Genomic DNA, 18,181 nt, shown 5'->3' on the forward strand with positions numbered 1-18,181 from the left:
TTGCACCTTGAGAGTCAGCCCTAAAACCATAGACAATATTTTTTCCTCGAACACTCAGTCTTAGAGGCATCTATTTAGTGGAACGTACAGGTATGTCTGGCTGACAAGGGGGTGAGACGTGTTCTTCTGGTTCCATTTACAGCGTCAGCACTTGTGGGCTTCAGTGACAGCCCACCACCCAGGCTGTGCTTGTCCCTGGCCTCTTAGCCCGGCCTCGTGCACTGGGCAGTGGCGACAAACGGCTGCCTGTGGCTGACTGGTTCCTTGCGGCTGCAGCCACACACTTGGTTTTTCTCTGCCAAGGATGTGCCACCCAGGCTGAACAAGCCATTCCATATGCTGGACCTGAGAGTGATTGCCACATCAGGCGCCCTCAAGCCTTTTCCCTGCGTCCTTCTGACCTCTCGGACTACCCCACCTCTACCTGCACGGGAGATGAAGGCATCTGTGTGCGTTCCTGCAGGGCGCCCCCTGCTGGCCAAGAAGAGAACAGCGTGGTCCATCCTGATTTTTCTTCCCTTTCTGGCAGCCTCACTGGGAAGGCTCTGTCTGCACTCGGAGCTTTCAAGAACATTTCTTCCTCCAGCGCTGTAGGCACCTGCTGCAGAGACCCTTGCCCACCCTTGGCATTTGCGAGATGCGCAGACACATCTTGGTGGAGATACTGGTTCGGGTCCCTTGTCGGGTGGACACTGTTGAAAACTGTGATGGGGTCGCACGGGAGGGGCCAGCATTCGATCAGCCACTTGCAGTCAGAATCTCCCACACTCAGCACTTGTTCTTGGGAAGTATAGAAGATGATGTTTACATAATTCTAGCACCTCAAGGTATAATTTAAACACGGATGTAGTTTTGAATGGCATTTCGTTAAGGCATCTATGGGCATTATGAGCTAAAAGCTGTGGTATGTTAGCTTTAAAAGAGTATTTATGTGGAAATAACTTTAATGTTTACATAACCGCAATCCCTGTTTGGTTGGTCTTGAACATGGGGCAGCACCAGAACCTAGATAGCTCCAAGCTCCACAACTCATCACTCTGAACCATGTGCTTGGAACGGGCCCCAGAGCCCACCTTCTCAAGGTCAGACCATGCCTGCAGAGGACTGCGTCTGACTAAGGTGACCGCGGGGAGGAAGAGCTACCATAAGACCAAGGAGGGTAAAGGGAGTGCATGGGAATATTTTTTTTCCTTAAAACAAAGTATTGATATTAACAATATGTACATCTGTGTATATGTGTGTCTGTGTGCCAAGGCTGAGCTTTATTTGGTACAGGGAGCTCAATGCCAGCTGCTGGCTGTGGCTCTGCCATGCAGGCCCCCAGCCTTGGCCATCATCTGAGAGTCTCCAGATGGTCACGCCACTTCCTCAGCTCTGACTTGAGATCCAGCCCCTGTGCTCATGTACAGCTGCACAGCAGTACCTGGCCCAGCTCTCACACGTCCTGGTAGTCTGGACCCTTTCTCTGGCGAATCGGCACAGATTTCCTGTGCCTCTCCCTGGCTGTCAGAGCTGAAGTTGGAATGGGTTCCATCAGGTGGACCATCATGGGTCTCAGCCCTGAGGCAGGGAAGCTCTGTGGGTCTGATCCTGAGGTGTGGAAATCAGAGCAACAAACGCCCCCGGGGTCCGTGAGAGAGAGCAACACGGGTGTTGGTTTTGTCCCCCTCCTGAGACACGGATACTGTTGTCTCTGAAAGCTGACAGTCCGCCGTGTTACAGCCACTGACATGGTGTGGCTGTAACACTGTGTGTCACGGGGCCTCCAGGAACACCTTGCACTAGGACTCCTGTAAGCGACGCCTCAATAGAGGGCAAGCCTGATGTGGCTGTCCGGGCTGGGCCACTCCTCCCACACACACAGGGCAGATTTAGGCAGCTGCAACCATGAGTGCCCTGGCTGGCTGCATGAGAGAAAATCTGCTCAGAACCAAGACCCAGGAGCCTGCCCAGGGCAGGGTGCCTCAGCTTGCTTTGTCCTGGGAGCTGGACTGTGGAGGATGTCACAGAGGGCCCAGAGGAGGGAATGCATCGCAGAACAGCCTGTGAAACTGAGACCTGTTCCACATCCGGTCTGGTGTAGCTGAGCCCAGAACCTGGGTCCTGGGCAGGGATTGGTCTTGGCCAGTGGAGTTTCTCCAAGCAGAGGCCATGAGGCTGTGCAATGATACAGTATTCCATCTCTGAGTTTCTATTTCTCCTTCCCTTTTTCCCTCTTAAGTTTCTCCTTGCTCGTGGTGAGTTCAGTTCATTGAAATAATTTGGAAAATCCTACTGGCCAGTGAGGCTGCATTGGGCTTCCCCCCTCGGTCTGGTACCTCGATGATGCTTGCCTAGGTCTCAGCACTGTCATTGTTGAATTCCTGAGCAGGTGCACCCCAGGGAGCAGCACCTGGGTCTATAGCTTCCTTTGCAGCCTGGACCATAATCCCAAATGCCTACAAACTGTCTTTTTTTAAAAAAAAGAAAATTGGCTCAAGTGTCACCTCTAATTACAGTTTAGTTTTTATTTTGTATAATTTTACATTTCACAAATCAATATCGGTTTCAAAGAGGAGATGGGAAAGAACTAGTTTGCATCTGTCTAGACAAAATGGGTTTATTAAAGAACACAGGCTTGCTCATGCGTCCCAGGCTTGCACACTTACTACTAGTTCTCACATGGAAGTAGCAGAAACTCCTCAGCCATGAGACCCGGGCACTTTCTCCTGGCCTTCTCCTGTGTGCTGGGTGCCCACCAAGTGCCCAGCACCAGGGCAGAGTCCCCTGTGGTGCTCAGAAGACACAGGCAGAGCTAAAGAGGGCTGTCACCCTGTGCCCTTCCTTGGATGGAATTCTGACAAGCTGACTCCTAAGAAGACAGTGGCACGTCTCCATTTGTCCATCACTTCCGACACCCACCCCACCATTTTCCCTTCTCTTCCTGACCACGTGCCTGAAGACTCCATCTGTCACCTAACACAGAAAGTCGAAGGGTCAAGGCTCCTGTAAGATGCCCCCCCTTTCTGCTTGTTGCTGCAGGCTGGGAGTAACAGCCCCCTAGGGGTCTAACCCAGAGACTGCACACCTCTTCCCGGTTGGCAGGGGAGAACCTGATAGACTGGTCCTTTGATCAAATACAGCAAACGGGGTGTAGGAGTGTATCGTTTGTTTTATTTATTTGAAAGAGCGAGAGGTCCCATCCACTGATTCATTCCCCCAGATGGCCAAAACAGCCAGGGTTGAGCTGTTCTGAAATGTGGTGGCTGAATTACTCAGGCCATGTTCTGCTGCTTTCCCAGGTGCGTTAGCAGGGTGCCGGGTTGGAAGTGGAGCAGCTAGGGATTGAACTGGCGCCTGTTTGGGATGCCAGCATCACAGGAGGAAGCTTTACCCACCATACCATAAGGCCAGCCCCAACGTAGACATTTTAGACAAAGATTTCTGAAAATCAGAATAAGGCCACCCTAACAGACAGTGTTTGTGTCTGTTACTGAAATCCTAACTCCCCCCAGGTGATAAAGTAAGCAAGGGCCTTTAGGGGGTGGTTGCACCATGGAGGATTAGCCCCGCCTCTGGAATGGCCTCCAGAGAGCCGCCCCCACCCCCCCCCCGCCCTTCCACCTTGAGGACTCAGCAAGGAGACAGCTGTCTACGGACCAGCAAGCCGACCCCACTGACAACGGACCTGCCAGCAGCTTGATCCTGACTTTCCAGCCCCACAGCTCTGAGACAGAAATCTTGGTGGCTCACATGCTACCAGCCCATGATATTTGTTATAGAAACCAAGAGACTCAGACTGCCACCTGACATTGAGAATGGACAAGCCAGCCATTTCTTGGCAGACCATCCACATGATTGTGTCTGTATGAGTTTGAATGGTGTCAAATATGATCAGGCTGGGTATGCAGTACAAGTGGTTCAGCCGCTGCCTGCGGTGCCGGCGTCAGCTATGCGTGCCAGTTCATGTGCTGGCTGCTCTGGTTCTGACCCGACTTCCTACTGTCGCACCTCGGAAGGCAATGGAGAATGTATCAAGGACTTGGTTCCTGCATCCACACAGGAAACATGGATGGTCTAACCTCGCCCCATCTGTTGCAGCCATGGGAACTAACCTAACAGGGGAAAGATATTCTCTCTCTCTCTCGTAAATAAATACATAAATCTGCCTTAAAATTACAAATGCCCCTAGTATGGTAACCTAGCAGCTAAAGTCCTCACCTTGCATGTGCCAGGATGCCATATGGGTGCCAGTTCTAATCCCGGCGGTCCTGCTTCCCGTCCAGCTCCCTGCTTGTGGTCTGGGGAAGCAGTCGAGGACGGCCCAAGGCTTTGGGACCCTGCACCCGCATGGGAGACCCAGAAGAAGCTCCTGGCTCCTGGCTTGGGATCAGCTCAGCTCGGGCCATTGCAGCTGTTTGAGGAGTGAATCAAAGGATGAAAGATCTTCCTCTTTGTCTCTTCTCCTCTCTGTATATATGACTTTCCAATAAAAATAAAATAAATCTTTAAAAAATAAAATTACAAATGCCTAAAGAGGCACAGAGTTGGTGGCCCCATCTCTCACCCATTCAGGACGTTCCTTCTCCAGCTGTCTCAGGCCTGGCCCAGGTGGACAGCCTGGGCAACGTCTAGAGGGGCAACCGGGACATGGCACAGGTGTCTCTGGACGACATTGTGGTCATGACTTGGGGACCCCTGGGTCCTCGTAGCTGCTTTTCGGTGACCCTGTGGAATCAGGAATGCTGGCCCTGCACAGTGCCATGCATGGGGCCTGGCACCTGACTGGCCACTGACTAGCACACTGCTTCTCATACCTGCGTTTGTTTGGGACTTCCCTGGGGATGCCTTGGGCCAGAGTCTCTGAAGATGGGGTCCTCAAAAGTCCTCCACCCAGGTGATCCAGATGTGCAACTGGGCTGGCAAAGCCATTCAATAAAGGCAAACTTTCCCTCCTCTGTGCCAGCAGCTGCTCTTGTCCTGGTCACCAACTCTGATCTTGGCTCTGGCTACCTCTCAGCAGCAGGTGAACAACCAATCTCCACACCCTCATCTCGAAGCATTTCTCCCCTGGAAGCCTAGACCCACCTGATTGTTCTGCCTGCTCAGGCTCCCTGGCTGGCTCACCTCCTGCCCCAGGCTCCTAACCCTCCCACACCCCTCTGCTCTGTGACTGGAGGTTGTACACCTGTGGCTTTAACCCCCTCCGTAGGCTGACTGCTGCCAATGCACACCTGCCCTGTTCTTCCACCCTGCAACCTCAAGCTGCCTTTATACAATCGCCCACTTGGCCGCTCCACCTGGAAAACTTCTATTTCTCAAGTTTAAGGGGGAAACAGCAGAGTCCTGCTTCCCTGCACTCCAAATCTGTCTCCCCAGCATTCTCCCCCAGAACAAACAGCATCTTCTCCTCCCCGGGTCCAACCCCAGCCGCTGACCCTGGCCCCTGCCTCGCCCCAGTCCCAGGAGCTGACTGGCTTCTGCTGTCTCCTTTTCCCTCTCTCTCTCCTCCTGGACCCGTTGGTTTTTCTGCCATCAAGTCTCTCCGACTCTACCCCTGTGATAAGTCACAAATGCACCCTTCAGAGCCACCTGGAGTTCACCTGCACTCTGCTCACCTCCCTCTCCTCCCCTGGCCAGATGAGCACAAACTCCATCAGGTAGTTTCTGCCTACCTCTCTCCCCAAAGCCCCCCAAAGTCTCCAGAATTCTAAGAAAGGAGCTCTTGCCTTGTCCCACCCGCACCATCAAGCCGTTGAACGTGCTCTGTCCTGAGTTTGTGTCGCACCAGCAGTACTGGCCTCCTTCCGGTCCAGGGAGTCCACCAAGGCTGCAGGCTTTAATGTTTGCGGTGCACTTGGCCAGGGCTTGCCTTGGCCCCATGCCTTCACAGTCTATCCTGTCCAGGAGCTCCCAGAGCCGTCTGAAGGAACAGCCTCCCATTCATGTCAGTGGCTCTCTCCTCGCGCTGCGCCTTAACTCCTCTTGCGGGAGTTCTCACTTAAATAACTGGCTCACTGGTGGTAATTGTGTTGTTGGCAAATCACTGATCATTTTTAAAAATTATTATTTTATTTTGACAATATTTACATAGTTGATTAGAGCACAAAGGGTCAAGGGCTACAGGGACGTGGGTAATTTCTCAGGCCACAAGCTGGGAGCTGGGTGGGTAGTGGAGCACCCATATCGGACGCCGATACTTGCAGGTAAAGAATTAGCCAATTGAGCCATCACCCCAACCCCTATCTTCACTTTATTTGAAAGGCAAGCACACACATATACACACATAAGCACACACACAGGGAGAGAGGGATCCGCATTTTAAAAATGTGAACAGGAGTCAAAAACTAGGCAGTGCCCACCCGGGATGTAAGGGCTGCGCTGGTTGGCTGGTGAATGTGCTGCCCCTGCAGTGTCCATGCACACGGAGTGGGCTGTAGCACGCCCCCTCGTTCCCCTGCACTGAAGCTGCTAACACACAGACTCCTGGCCCAGGAACGGATGAGCGTTGATGCAGAGCACTGGGCACAGAGCAGCCAGCCTCAGACTTTGGAACCTGTTGTTTCCAAAGAGCTGCTTGCTGACTGCAGCCGCCCCCTAGACTGTCAGGCTGGCTGACATGGAGGCGTCACCAGCCAAGTGGCCTGGAAGGTAAGATGACGGAAAATGAAGGGGAGGGTAAGTGACCCCGGCTGCTCTTTCCCGAGGGATGGGCCAAGGTCTTGGCTACTCCCCTGACCATACATGGCTTGGCCGGACTCTCTGGGAACCACCTCTCACTCGGCTCCCCCAGCTGATTGCTCCTGCAGATGGGAGGCACCAGCCAACGACCTCGGCCAGGAAGGAGCTGGCCACGGCTGTGCTCTTGGGAGAACTGCCTAGGAGAAGGCCCTGGCAAGGCTGGCAGAAATGGTGAGTGAGAGCTAGCAGCTTTTCTCCACCTGATCTCAATTTCTCTCTCTCTCTAAAACCCATTCCCCAGGCCTTCAGAGCTCACATCTCCAAACTCAACCAAACTTAACTGTACCCTCAGAGGACAATGACAGTAAAACCAGCGGCTTGGTCTCTCATTATTTTCCTATGTAGAAGTGCTAATTATTTTTCCACTTCCATTTGCTGATCCCATTTTAAATTCTGATATTAAGATTTTACTTTGCAGAGTAGATATTTGCCTTATATTCCTTTCCTCCTCGAAGTGTGGGTCTCATCAATGATGCTTTGTGGTTTTTTTCATGTCCCTTCTGCTACGTTATCATACTTAGAACCACATCACAAATATTTAGCCCTTTTTACTGATGTCTGATGCATTTTTGGCTGTGATTTGATCAAATTAAAATTGCAAGTTAGGAGGAAAAACAGAAATGGTGACTTTTTTTTTTTTAAATGAAAAACTTGTGGATGGAACCCATGTGTCTGGGGCTTAAAAATGGCTTAAAAATTCTATTTCTTGTGAAATAGACATAGCCAGACAATTCATTAAGTGACAGATGATAGGTGGTTGAGATAGATGACAGATGGATAATAAATATGAAGGTAATGATAGACAACTAGATAGATACTGGAATACTGTTAGTCTTTAAAAAGGAGGAGATCTTGACTTTTCCACAACATGGATATCTCCGGAGAACATCGTGCTAGTGAGATAAACCAGACACCGAAACAGAAATTCGCATGAGCTCACATCTGTAGAGAATCTTTTAAATATGGAGTCCAGGCATAACACCTGGGATCTGCCCTGATCCACACCACTTCTGAGCTAGAAGCCTCTGAAACCCTGACTTGATCCAGATTCCCACACCTGGAGAGGTTACGCGTTCAGCATCTGATGCACCCTCCACGGCAGGGAGTTACTGCCCTGCCACTCCTCTTCTCCTTCACAAACTTGAATGACAAGTGACACTCAGCCATTGTACTCCCAGGAGTGCCTTCAGAGTCACGCTGTGGAGACCACACAGAGCTAGCGATCCGCAGCAGGTGGACTGTGTCGAGTGTGGTGCTTGAAATGCTGCTCATTCTAGATTATACTGCTGCTCCCGGGTGGGCTCCCAGGCCCAGCTCTGTGCTGACCAGGCTGTGGGGATCACAATGCTTGGAAGGACCTTATCTCATTGATGTGGGCAGGGGGAGTTAATGATCTCCTGGTGGAGGATGGGAAACCTGAACCTGGGGAATACATTTGAGGGAAGGAAATGAAGGCCCAGGAGTGTTTGGTGACTTGCACAAAGCCACACCAAATGGCTGAGACTGGTCAGCAGTCCAGGGCAGGTGGCCGCAAGCCCCAGGCTCCCTTGTCATACTCAGCTGTATCTCTACAGGGCACTGTGTCAATGTCTGCTTCATCCCAGCTTTACTTGATGTTTTTTTTCTCCATGAGAGCTCTGTGCTGTGTGTCTGTAAAATAAGAACGTCTTTCTGAAATTGCCCAGAACTGTCATCATACAAGTGTTGATAAACAACACGTGCGATGGCCCTCTTGTTGCTGCCTCCAACCCGTCTCCTGCCATCCCCCTAAAGGGAGCTTTGTCTTGTGCCTGCTGACCTCAGTGCCAGCACCCTGATGAGCTAAGGCTCGGGGCAGCTGGCAGTGCAGCAACTACCAAGGGCTTTGTGGCACCCGTGAGTTTGGTGAGTGCTAGCCCAGGAAGGATAGTGGTCTGGTTTCTTGAGCAAAAGGTACTGAAGAGGTCCAGATGTCATTCTTGCTCCAACCTTGTCCATGAAAAAGTGGTGCACAGTACTAGAAGCCAGAGGGCCCCAGACAAACTGCAGAATCTGTAGCAAGTGTTGGGAAGCTTGGTGGGGCACATGACAGACTGTCACCAGATTCTGGTGAGACTCAGGCAACCCATTTGTATTTTAGAGCCTTGGTTTCCTGTTGCTAAGAGACAAACAAGTGCACCAGGCTGTCCCTGAGGATTGCAACTTATGGTCTTGTCTGAGCACATAACCCTGGGAGAAGGAGCAGAGGACAGAGCACAGTGCAGGTGCCTGAAACACTCGGGCTCCCTAAAGGCTTTCTCACTTGTCGACTCACCAGGGTGCCTCCCACCCCAAGCAGACAGAGTAAGTGTGTGTTGGCCTTGTGTTAGGGTTGTTTCCCCCACGGCTACTTTGCTGGTTGAATCTGAGTCCTGCGCACTGAGTCCGTGTGGCCTGTTTTGGGAATGGCCCCGACAGCCCTCATTTATCAGTGGGGTTATTGCCGATGGGTCCTTGGGTCTCTTCTGGAAATGGTTTCTTCTGTAAAATGAGCATTTGCAGGCATTGACCTTCGAGGCATCTCAGGTCTGAACTACTAGGATTCTTATCCTCTCAGGGACTTCAACCCTTTGCCATTTCCTTAATGTTGGATAACATGTAATTTTCAACTTGGTAAATGCATGGCTTCTAGAACAACAAGGACTAAGTCTAGGAAGGATCAACAGGTGGAGTTCAGCTGGCCCCAGGGGCAGGGAGGCTGGAGCTGAAAGAGGACCCTGCCAGCAGGCTGGCATCAGCCAGGGCTGATGGGGCTCCGGGGCCTGAGAGCCCCAGAGGTGGACACTGGGCCCTGCTAGCAGCCCAAGGAAGCCAGGGCTGGCTCCAGGCAGAGTCAGCCCATTGCTATCACCCAAGTCCTGTAGGTACTTGGCAAGGAGCCACCTAGGAAGACAGACACTGACGAAGAGGAAGTGGGTGACAGGGACCAGGAGGAGAAAAGAGTCCTTAGGGCTCTGGGCAGGAGTGACCCAGGGAAGTACACACTTAGGCAGGTTCTCTGGAGCCCCTGGGGAAGGGGCAAGGCAGAGCTAGGTGGGGAGGGTGGAGCCAAATCAGCTCTTCCCGCCACCAGGAATAACCAGGCTCCCCGGGCTCTACTCCTACAGGTGTCCAGCCTTCCCCAGGGTAACTCTCCTGGACAGGTGTTTTAAGAGCCACGTGTCCTTGTCCAGTCAGGCCCCTTGGGAGTCTTATTGTTCTAAGTAGAAAATACAAAGGACTTTCTAAATGCGGTTTTCTCCTTGAGCAGAATTTAGAACCCAGGTTGTGACAGGAGCCCTCGGACAGAACCCGAGCCTCCCTGCTGGGTTTTCCCACCTGGTCCTGGCTGGGAACCTGGGCGGAGGGAGTGCTGGACATATCTAACCTGACCCTGGGTAGGGATTTAGACTGACCCAGGCTCCTGGCCTCTCCTCCTTCTCTGGGGACTGAACCCTTGGGGGTCACTGACTGCTCTGGAAATCTGCCAAGGCCAGCCAGTTTGGGAGAAGGATCAGGAGTTGGGACATCATTCCTTGGGGTGTTCACATTTCATTTTTTATTGCAGAGATTCTCGCTGAACTTCACCCTGCCAGCTAACACGGTGAGTACAGCAGTGGGCATTGGTGCTGTGAGTCGGTGGGTAGCAGGCAGAATTCACAGGACTGCACGCTCCTCCTGTATGCTGAGCAATGCAGTCTGTCAGAGGCACAGGCGAAGCGCTGAGGGCGCTGAGAGCCAAGTTCTGTCGTTAGAAATGCACCTGCAAAAAGGAAAACAGGGAAGGCAGAAGCTCAAGTCACTTCACGTGAATTCTGAGCCCTTGCCTTTGTATAATCTCACGTCATGCATGCTTTCCACCAGTCTATAACCAAGGAGGCTCTGAGTGAGTTCTTTGGCTACAAGCAGGAATAATTTTGTGATAGTTGTCCTAAGAGATCATCCTTGCATTTCTGACCGTTTCCTTAGTACAAATGCTAGAAGGGAAAATCTGGACCTTGGCTGAGAGCTTCATGGCTCAGTGCTGGCAGTGGGCTATTGTGTCTAAATACAAAGCTTCAGTTGCTGGTGTTCAATTTCAACCCACAGTCACTGGCCCATCTTCCACTTCCATGTGCTGCAGATAACATCCACAACCAAGCTTGCTTTCTGATCCATCCCTAGCCACGATTGAGGGAGGAATTTTTCTGGCTCAGTGTTTGGTAGGTTTGGCTGTGTCTGGTTTTCTCTGATAAGTTACATGGTAATAAACTGAATATCATTAAGAGAAGGACCCAAGCTAGAGTTCATTTTTTAATGATTTATTTTACTTTTATTAGCAAATTTACAGAGAGATGGAGAGACGGAGAGAAAGATCTTCCTTCTGCTGGTTCACTCCCCAAGTGGCTGCAATGGCCAGAGTTGAGCTGATCGGAAGCAAGAGCCAAGAGCTTCTTCCCGGTCTCCCACACGGGTGCAGGGTCCCAAGGCTTTGGGCTGTCCTCGACTGCTCTCCCAGGCCACAAGCAGAGATCTGGAAGGGAGATAGAGCAATGTGGACACGAGTCAGTGCCCAAATGGGATCTGGGTGCGTTGCAGGCAAGGATTTAGCCACTGAATCATTGTGCTGGGCCCAAGAGTTCATGTTTACAGTTGACTTGTAGACACAGTTCAGAGAACAACAGGTAGTTAGACCCCTGTACCTTTCTGCCTGACTTCCCATGCCCACCCTGTCTGCCTCGAGGCCTGTATTGTAGCACACTGGCACCTGCTGCACCCCTCTGTACCCTCCTGACAGGTCCAGCCCCCTGCTCAGCCTCTGCCTCTTGTCTGCAACAAGAGCCCCCAGTCCCTTACCTACCCAAACCTTTTTCTCTGCCTCTGTGGCCTGCTGCTGGCATTGAGCAAGTCTTCAGAGACACAGGGTCTCATCTGCTCCTGGCTTGGTTCCTGGCTTGGCTCCTGGCCTCAGGACAACAAAGAAATCAGCAACTTTACGCTGTCAGTGGGATGAGCCAGCGGAGGAAGGCTCTGCTGGTGCCAGGCACCATCTGGAATGCCATCCTGGCTTAGAGCTCATGCCTCTGAGAGCCACCCCCACCCCTTGGGACTGAATAGGGGAACCATCACCCAGGCTGGTCATCCCCTCTCCAACATTGTGGCAAGCAGGTCCATGGGGGGCTGGAGGGGACTGGGGACTAGAGACAGGAAGAAACTCTAGGTATCAAAAAATTTGAATTGGAAAATTTGTGTTATGGCAAATCCATGAAGTAAATCATGGAGATTTGCCCTGGTTTTCTGAATTTTCCCTGCCTGTGGCTTAATTCCATTCCAGTTCTTAAGCTGGGAAGCAAGCAAGGAAAGTTCTATTTGAGAAGTGCTGTTGGTGACAGGAGGTTAGTGGGAGGGTCGCTGTGGCCAGCACTGCTTAGCCTTTCCTGGACTGTCTCATATGGTGTGTAGGCTTCTTCTCTTACAACACCTGTTCATTCTTCACACAGACTTCCTCTCCAGCTGCCACAGGTGGGAAAGAAGCAGTAAGTATTTCATATCAATCACCAAGACATGGCTTGGGCATGTAATTTTTTAATGTATTGGGCATGTAATTTATTTTGTTGTATTTGAAAGATAGAATTACAGAGAGAAGGAAAACAGAGAGACAGAAGAAGAAGAAGAGAGAGAGAGAGAGAGAGTTCTTTCATCCACTGGTTTACTTCTCAACCAACAGCTGGAGTTGAACTGATCCAAAGCCAGGAGCCAGCAGCTTCTTATGTGCCCTCCACATGGATGTAGGGGCCCAAACACTTGGGCCATCTTCTGCTGCTTTCCCCAGGCCATTATTAACAAGGGACTGCATTGAAAACACAGCAACTAGAGCAGAAACTGGGGCCCATTAGGGATGCTGGCATCCAAGGCTGCAGCTCCACCGTTGCACTACAGTTCTGGTCCCCACGATGATCCCTATGGTCAGCTTTGCTCCAAAGTGAGGGAGAACATAGACTCCCAGATGGTTTCCCCAAAGTGTGGAACCAAGCAAGTCAGTCATAGGAATAGGCATCTCACGTTAGTGTCCATGTGATATTGCTGAGAACAGACAGAATCAATGAAGAGAGTGGCCCCCTCTGGGAAACTGGAAACTGGAAAGGAAGACCCAGGAGCCCCGGAGCACTGTTCTCAATCCGGGTGCTGGCTCTGAGTGTGTTCATCCTGTGATAGGTCATCTGCCTGTATGTTTATGATTGATGTACTTCTATCATTCCGTGATAAAATCACCTCCCACCCTCCCACACAAGAAAGTGAAGAACTCAGCATATGCAAGAGTTGAGCAATCATGAGGATCCTGCAGATAACCTTTGATGGCTCCCGAATGTCTGCAGATTTGCAAGCGTGTGTGCCTATGAGCATTGCTACAAAGCACAGTTGAGGTGTGAACATCAATCAGTTAGTGTGTTCAGTGCAAATGCCTTTTTACAGTCGCACCAGAATGGCATAGTAGGTAGTAAGAGTTTCACCCTGGGCCTCTCATGGCTGCTCTGAATTGCTTGGGTTTCCGTCTGCTGAGGAGGCACTCTGGTGCTCCAGCTCCCAGGAACACCTGCTCACGCTCGCCCTTGGTTCTTTCTACCACATTGCATCCCTTTCCAGTAGATAGTTGGTCAAGCCTGATTTTGTTTGGACTGTATTTTTTTTTTCTCACCTTTTGGTTTAGGTAGGGCCCCTGAGTGGTTTTTTTGTTCTGTTCTGTTTTGTTTTGTTTTGTGTTTAGTTTGTTGGATTTTGGGCTTGACTCCTGGGCAACTCAGCCATTCCTGTCTCTGTGCTTTTCTCCTTGTGTCAGGACTGTGGGCCCTCCTTGGCAGTGGCAGCAGCTGTGCCATCCCTGGTGGCCATAGCCCTGCTGGTGGCCTTACTGTTTACTCTCCTACACCGAAGAAGCCGCCGCAGCCGCGAGTCCATTGAGGTAATCACCCCTTTCTTGGGTCAGATGGGCCAGTGGGCGGCAGTTTCTCAGTGAATAGAATTTGGGCTACAAGGGTGAGTGCCTCAAGGTTACCCTAGAGCACACAGTCCTGTGGCCATGGACTCCTGTTCCACTGCAGACCCTTGCCCGCAGGCCTTGACCTTGGTCGCAGACTTTTGCCCACTCACAGATCATAGCCTGTGGAGTCTGACCTTGGTCTCCGACACCAGCAGCCTGTGAACTCAGATTCCAGGCACAGTCTGCCCTGCTCTCCAATATCAAGTCACACTGTTATTTTCTTTCTTAGGATCAGCCTGTGGCATAGATTGTGACAGATATGTTTCCCCCTTTACACCTAAGACAAAGCTTAACTCCTAAGTTAGGCGCAGTAAGAGATGAACAGGCAGAGCTGACGATAAAGTAAAACAGTCACGCCGATATATGCTAGTAGAACTGTATGAACGTGGTCCTGCTCATTCTCCCTCCGCTGCTCCTCCCAGGTGCGAGATGTCATCACACCACTCAGAAAGGCAGCTTGAAACTTACGAATTGCTCATTTTTGGGATTTTGCAAGAATATTCTTGAACCAAAGTTGATTACTCATAACTAAAGCCATGGAAGGTAAAACCTTAGTTAAGGGAGATTCTTGCAATCTAAACACATGAAATTCAGAGGGATAGGCCAGTTATTAACTCATGGCCAATCTTGCTTCGTCTCTGCCCTCATCCCTATCTGCACACTGTCTGTCCTGGATTATTTTTGGAGCAACTCATAAGCGTGGTTGTTATGATCTGCTGTGTTTCAGTTGAAGTTTATTCTAATGCTTCTAATGACTTGGGTTGAAGAACCACTGATCTCAGTTGTAGCTATGGTCACAGGCTGTGGCCTTTACCACTTCTCCTGACTATTACTATTGTTCTGTTTTGCTCTAACCAATATAGGAAATTGAGAGACCATGTGAAATTGCAGAAATCTATGACAATCCCAAAATCTCTGAGGTAAGAACTATTATTTACAATCACAGTCAACTAGCCAGATGTCATCAAGGCCTTTATGTGCAGAATTACGTGAGCAAGTGTGGAAAGCAGTGACCAAATAGATTCTGACTGCGTTTCATCGGGCAGACAGGGATTCAAGATTGGCTTAATATGAAGAAATCAATTTAATGTAATTTACTCCTCAGTTGAAAGAGGAAAAAAATTACATGAGCATTTTAATGGGATAGGGAGTTTAAAAAATGAACTGTGATGTGTGATATAAACTCCTAAAAAAGCTATAAAAATTGAGAAAATGAAAGATGGAATAGAAACTTTCCTAATCTTAAAGCAGATGTAAGCAGAATTCCAGATGGGAAATAAGCCGAAAGTGTTCCACACATCCCTTCCACCAACATTGTACTTTAAAACTTGAGCAGTACAATATAACAAAGCTATGTAGGAAAAGAAGGAAAAAAATTAAAAAGAAAAAAATGAAGAAATAAAAATTTCATTATGTGTCAATGGTATGATTAGCTACATACTCTGCAGATAAAGTATTAACATTATCCAGCAAGTTCACTGGATACAAAAATCAATATGCAAACGTGCTTTGCATTTCAGCAATTGGAATGAGTAGCTTTTAAACTTTTTGCAATGATAATAAATGCTGAAGAATATGTAGTTGTTTTGTGAAAAAGAATAAAATTTTTCTAAATGACATTAAGTAATACCTAAGTAATGAGGATTATATATCCTGATCCTGAATTTGAAGACTCAATATCATAAAAATGTCAAATAATTATGAACTGATTTATAGGCTAGTAATTTTAATATGAATTCCAACCTGCTTTTTCAGGAAAATTAATGAGGTCTTTCTAAAATCTATATGGAATGGGACATAGAAAGATTTTAAAAGAAACAATAAACCGATGGGAGAAATAGAAGACAAACAGAAAGGTGACATACTTAAACCCAACTCTAACAATGATCGTGTTAAATATAAACAGCTTAAATATTCCATTAAAAGGAAGAAATATTGAGAATGGCTATAAAAACCAGAACCAAATATATGGGGTTACTTTCAAAAATTTCATAGGAAAAAGAACTGAAAGGTAAGTTAATTTAGGTGCAAAAGGTTTTAAAATTCATACATAAGTTTGCATAATACATATTTTCCGTGATATTTTGGAAGACCTCTTGTATGATGCCCACAAGGCCCTCTTTAAACATAAAGATATGAATAAATTAGAAGTTAGACAATGAACAAAAAGATAGCATGCTAACAATAAACAGAAAAGGCCTGGAAATCCTCCCAAGGGAGTTAGGCGGAGGCAACTGTGGGTCTTCCCCACTTGTTTTCTTTCTCTCAGCCTCCATTGTTCTTCCTGGCCTCGTCACCAATGTCCTAAAAACTACTGTTTTGTCTGATTTTTGGTTTCGTTTTGATTTTTGATGTGTAGGTACATTTGTTTGCTGTCACTCCATCTAGGTCAAAACCAGAAGTCTCTGTGTATACATCTTTTTTTCTAACCTGTATTTTTCTGTCAAGAATCCTAGGAGATCACCCACACATGACACAAGTGAGACAGGAGCGCAAGAAGGCCACATCTACGTGAAGACTGTGTCGGGCAGCCAGGAGCCTGTGCGTGACACTTACCGCCCTGGTGGAGACGAGGAGAGGAGGAGGGGATTGTGGTGGCTTATTCCCAACCTGAGCCTAGAATGATGCAGCTCAGTCAGGGCCAGGCGTGGCACTGGCACAGGGCTGAACACCCAGGGGTTGGTACTTGGAGAGGGGCAGCCAGTCCAGACGCCATCGACAGATCTGGAGCATTTCAGGGTTGATTCATCTCTGTGTTGGGCACAACCCCAGTGAGTGTGTTCCGACTCCCGAGCTTATGGCTGCGTAGGCAAAAGAAGCCACAGGTGTTCCCACTGTGCATCTAGATGGAGCCTTGGTTCCTACACCTAGTGGGAACCTGCTCCCTTCATCCTTCTGGGAAAGGGACTTGGTTTCTGAACATCTTCTCTCCTCTTCTTTATTTTGCATTCCTTTCCCCATAAAGACAGTCGGGTCTGTCTTCCCTGGCAATACTGGCCAAATCAGAGTGGTACAAGTTGAGATATAAATTAAAATTATGGGACATGTACAAGAGGAATCCATTTCATATTTCTGAATATCTTAGTGTTAAAAACTAAAGAGCCTGTTCCCTGAGCACAGGGCAGCAGGTGGCTGGGTGGAAGACGGCCTCGGGGGTCAGCCCTGTCACTGTGCAGCTATGACTCCTGGAGAAGTCCTTCAACCTTTCCAGGCATCAGCATTTGCTTTTGTAGAAGAGGAGATAGTATTAACTTGTTTCACGAGGTCATAGAAAAGACTGTAGTCCCAATTTATGACATCAAAAGATCATCCGAGGTATTGCTAGTGGCTATGAAATTTAAAATCCAGATGTGGCCCTATCTTTCTATGAAACCAGAAAAACCCAGCTGCTTGCAAATCTCAAATTCCAAGCACAGAGATCGGTGGCATTGCCTTTCACTTTCAAAGTGATGAAATTGACGGAAAGTCATGTTTCATATTAAGATGAATTTTTCTTTGCTGTACGGCACTTCGCATTACCATGCCTCTGACAGCAGTTCCTTGGGTATCTTTGTTTAACCATTGTGTCTTGTGGGTAGTTACTAAAGATATTATTTCACTTATTTAACCAAGCAAGCTCTTTAGAGTGAACAGGAGCCCTAAGCTCCTGCCAGCCTTCTACCTGGGATGGTGTTGGGCCCTCTGACCAGGGTGACCTATTTTGTTTCTACTGCTCCAGGATACACCCCCTTCCTGCTTTAACCATCCCCTAAAGATATAGGTACCTGGAAGTCTAGCTTCCATATCACGGCTTAAGAGGTCCTGTGACCATGTGCCAACATGGCTTTCTATAAAAACGGAAAGCTTGAGCTGCTAGCATGCACTGCGTTGCACTTGGCCATGGTCTGTGCATGCATGCCTTATTGTCTTCCTCGGAACGTCCCAGCAACTGGCCACAAGCATACTGATTAATTTGGGATCAGTTCTTGGGCAGCCATAGCTCCAGCAGTAGAGGTCTCATGAAAACACTAAATAATTCTGTAACCTATGCTTCCTGTGAAATTATCCCCACCCCCCCCCCACACACACACACCATGGAAACACAGCGTGGCTGCAGCACTATTTAAACCCATAGTCACCCCGTGAGGGTCATGAAGAATTTCTGTCCCTGCTCCAGGACTCCAAGTGTGCTTTTCCCCTAGGACACTGTGTTCTTATCCTTGGACGTACTCAGCGGCCCAAGGACCTGCTGCTGTGTTCCCAGGGGCATTAGTAGAGAGTTGTATGGGAAGTGGAGCAGCCAGGACTTGAACCAATACTCACACGGGATTCTAGTGTCACAGACAGTGTCTTAACGTGCTGTACCACAATGCTGGCCTCTCACTTTTTTTTTTTTTATTGTAAAAGCAATCTGCATCTATTACTGCACTTTATTTTTTTTAAAGCAATACTATATGACATATGGTA

General features: G+C 49.0%; 1 protein-coding gene across 1 annotated transcript; it reads left to right on the forward strand.

Moving 5' to 3' along the window:
- The first annotated feature begins 6,645 nt into the window (after positions 1–6,645).
- OPALIN (oligodendrocytic myelin paranodal and inner loop protein) lies at positions 6,646–16,360 on the forward strand. The gene is made up of 7 exons (XM_040992511.1): positions 6,646–6,657; positions 8,524–8,604; positions 10,286–10,321; positions 12,198–12,233; positions 13,535–13,657; positions 14,599–14,655; positions 16,184–16,360. The coding sequence occupies exons 1-7, from the start codon at positions 6,646–6,648 to the stop codon at positions 16,358–16,360; spliced, it is 522 nt and encodes a 173-aa protein (XP_040848445.1).
- Positions 16,361–18,181: the final 1,821 nt, after the last annotated feature.

Source organism: Ochotona curzoniae, unplaced genomic scaffold (genome assembly GCF_017591425.1).
Source record: "Ochotona curzoniae isolate NIBS_2020 unplaced genomic scaffold, NIBS_Ocur_1.0 contig_66, whole genome shotgun sequence".
NCBI classification, from domain to species: Eukaryota; Metazoa; Chordata; class Mammalia; order Lagomorpha; family Ochotonidae; genus Ochotona; species Ochotona curzoniae.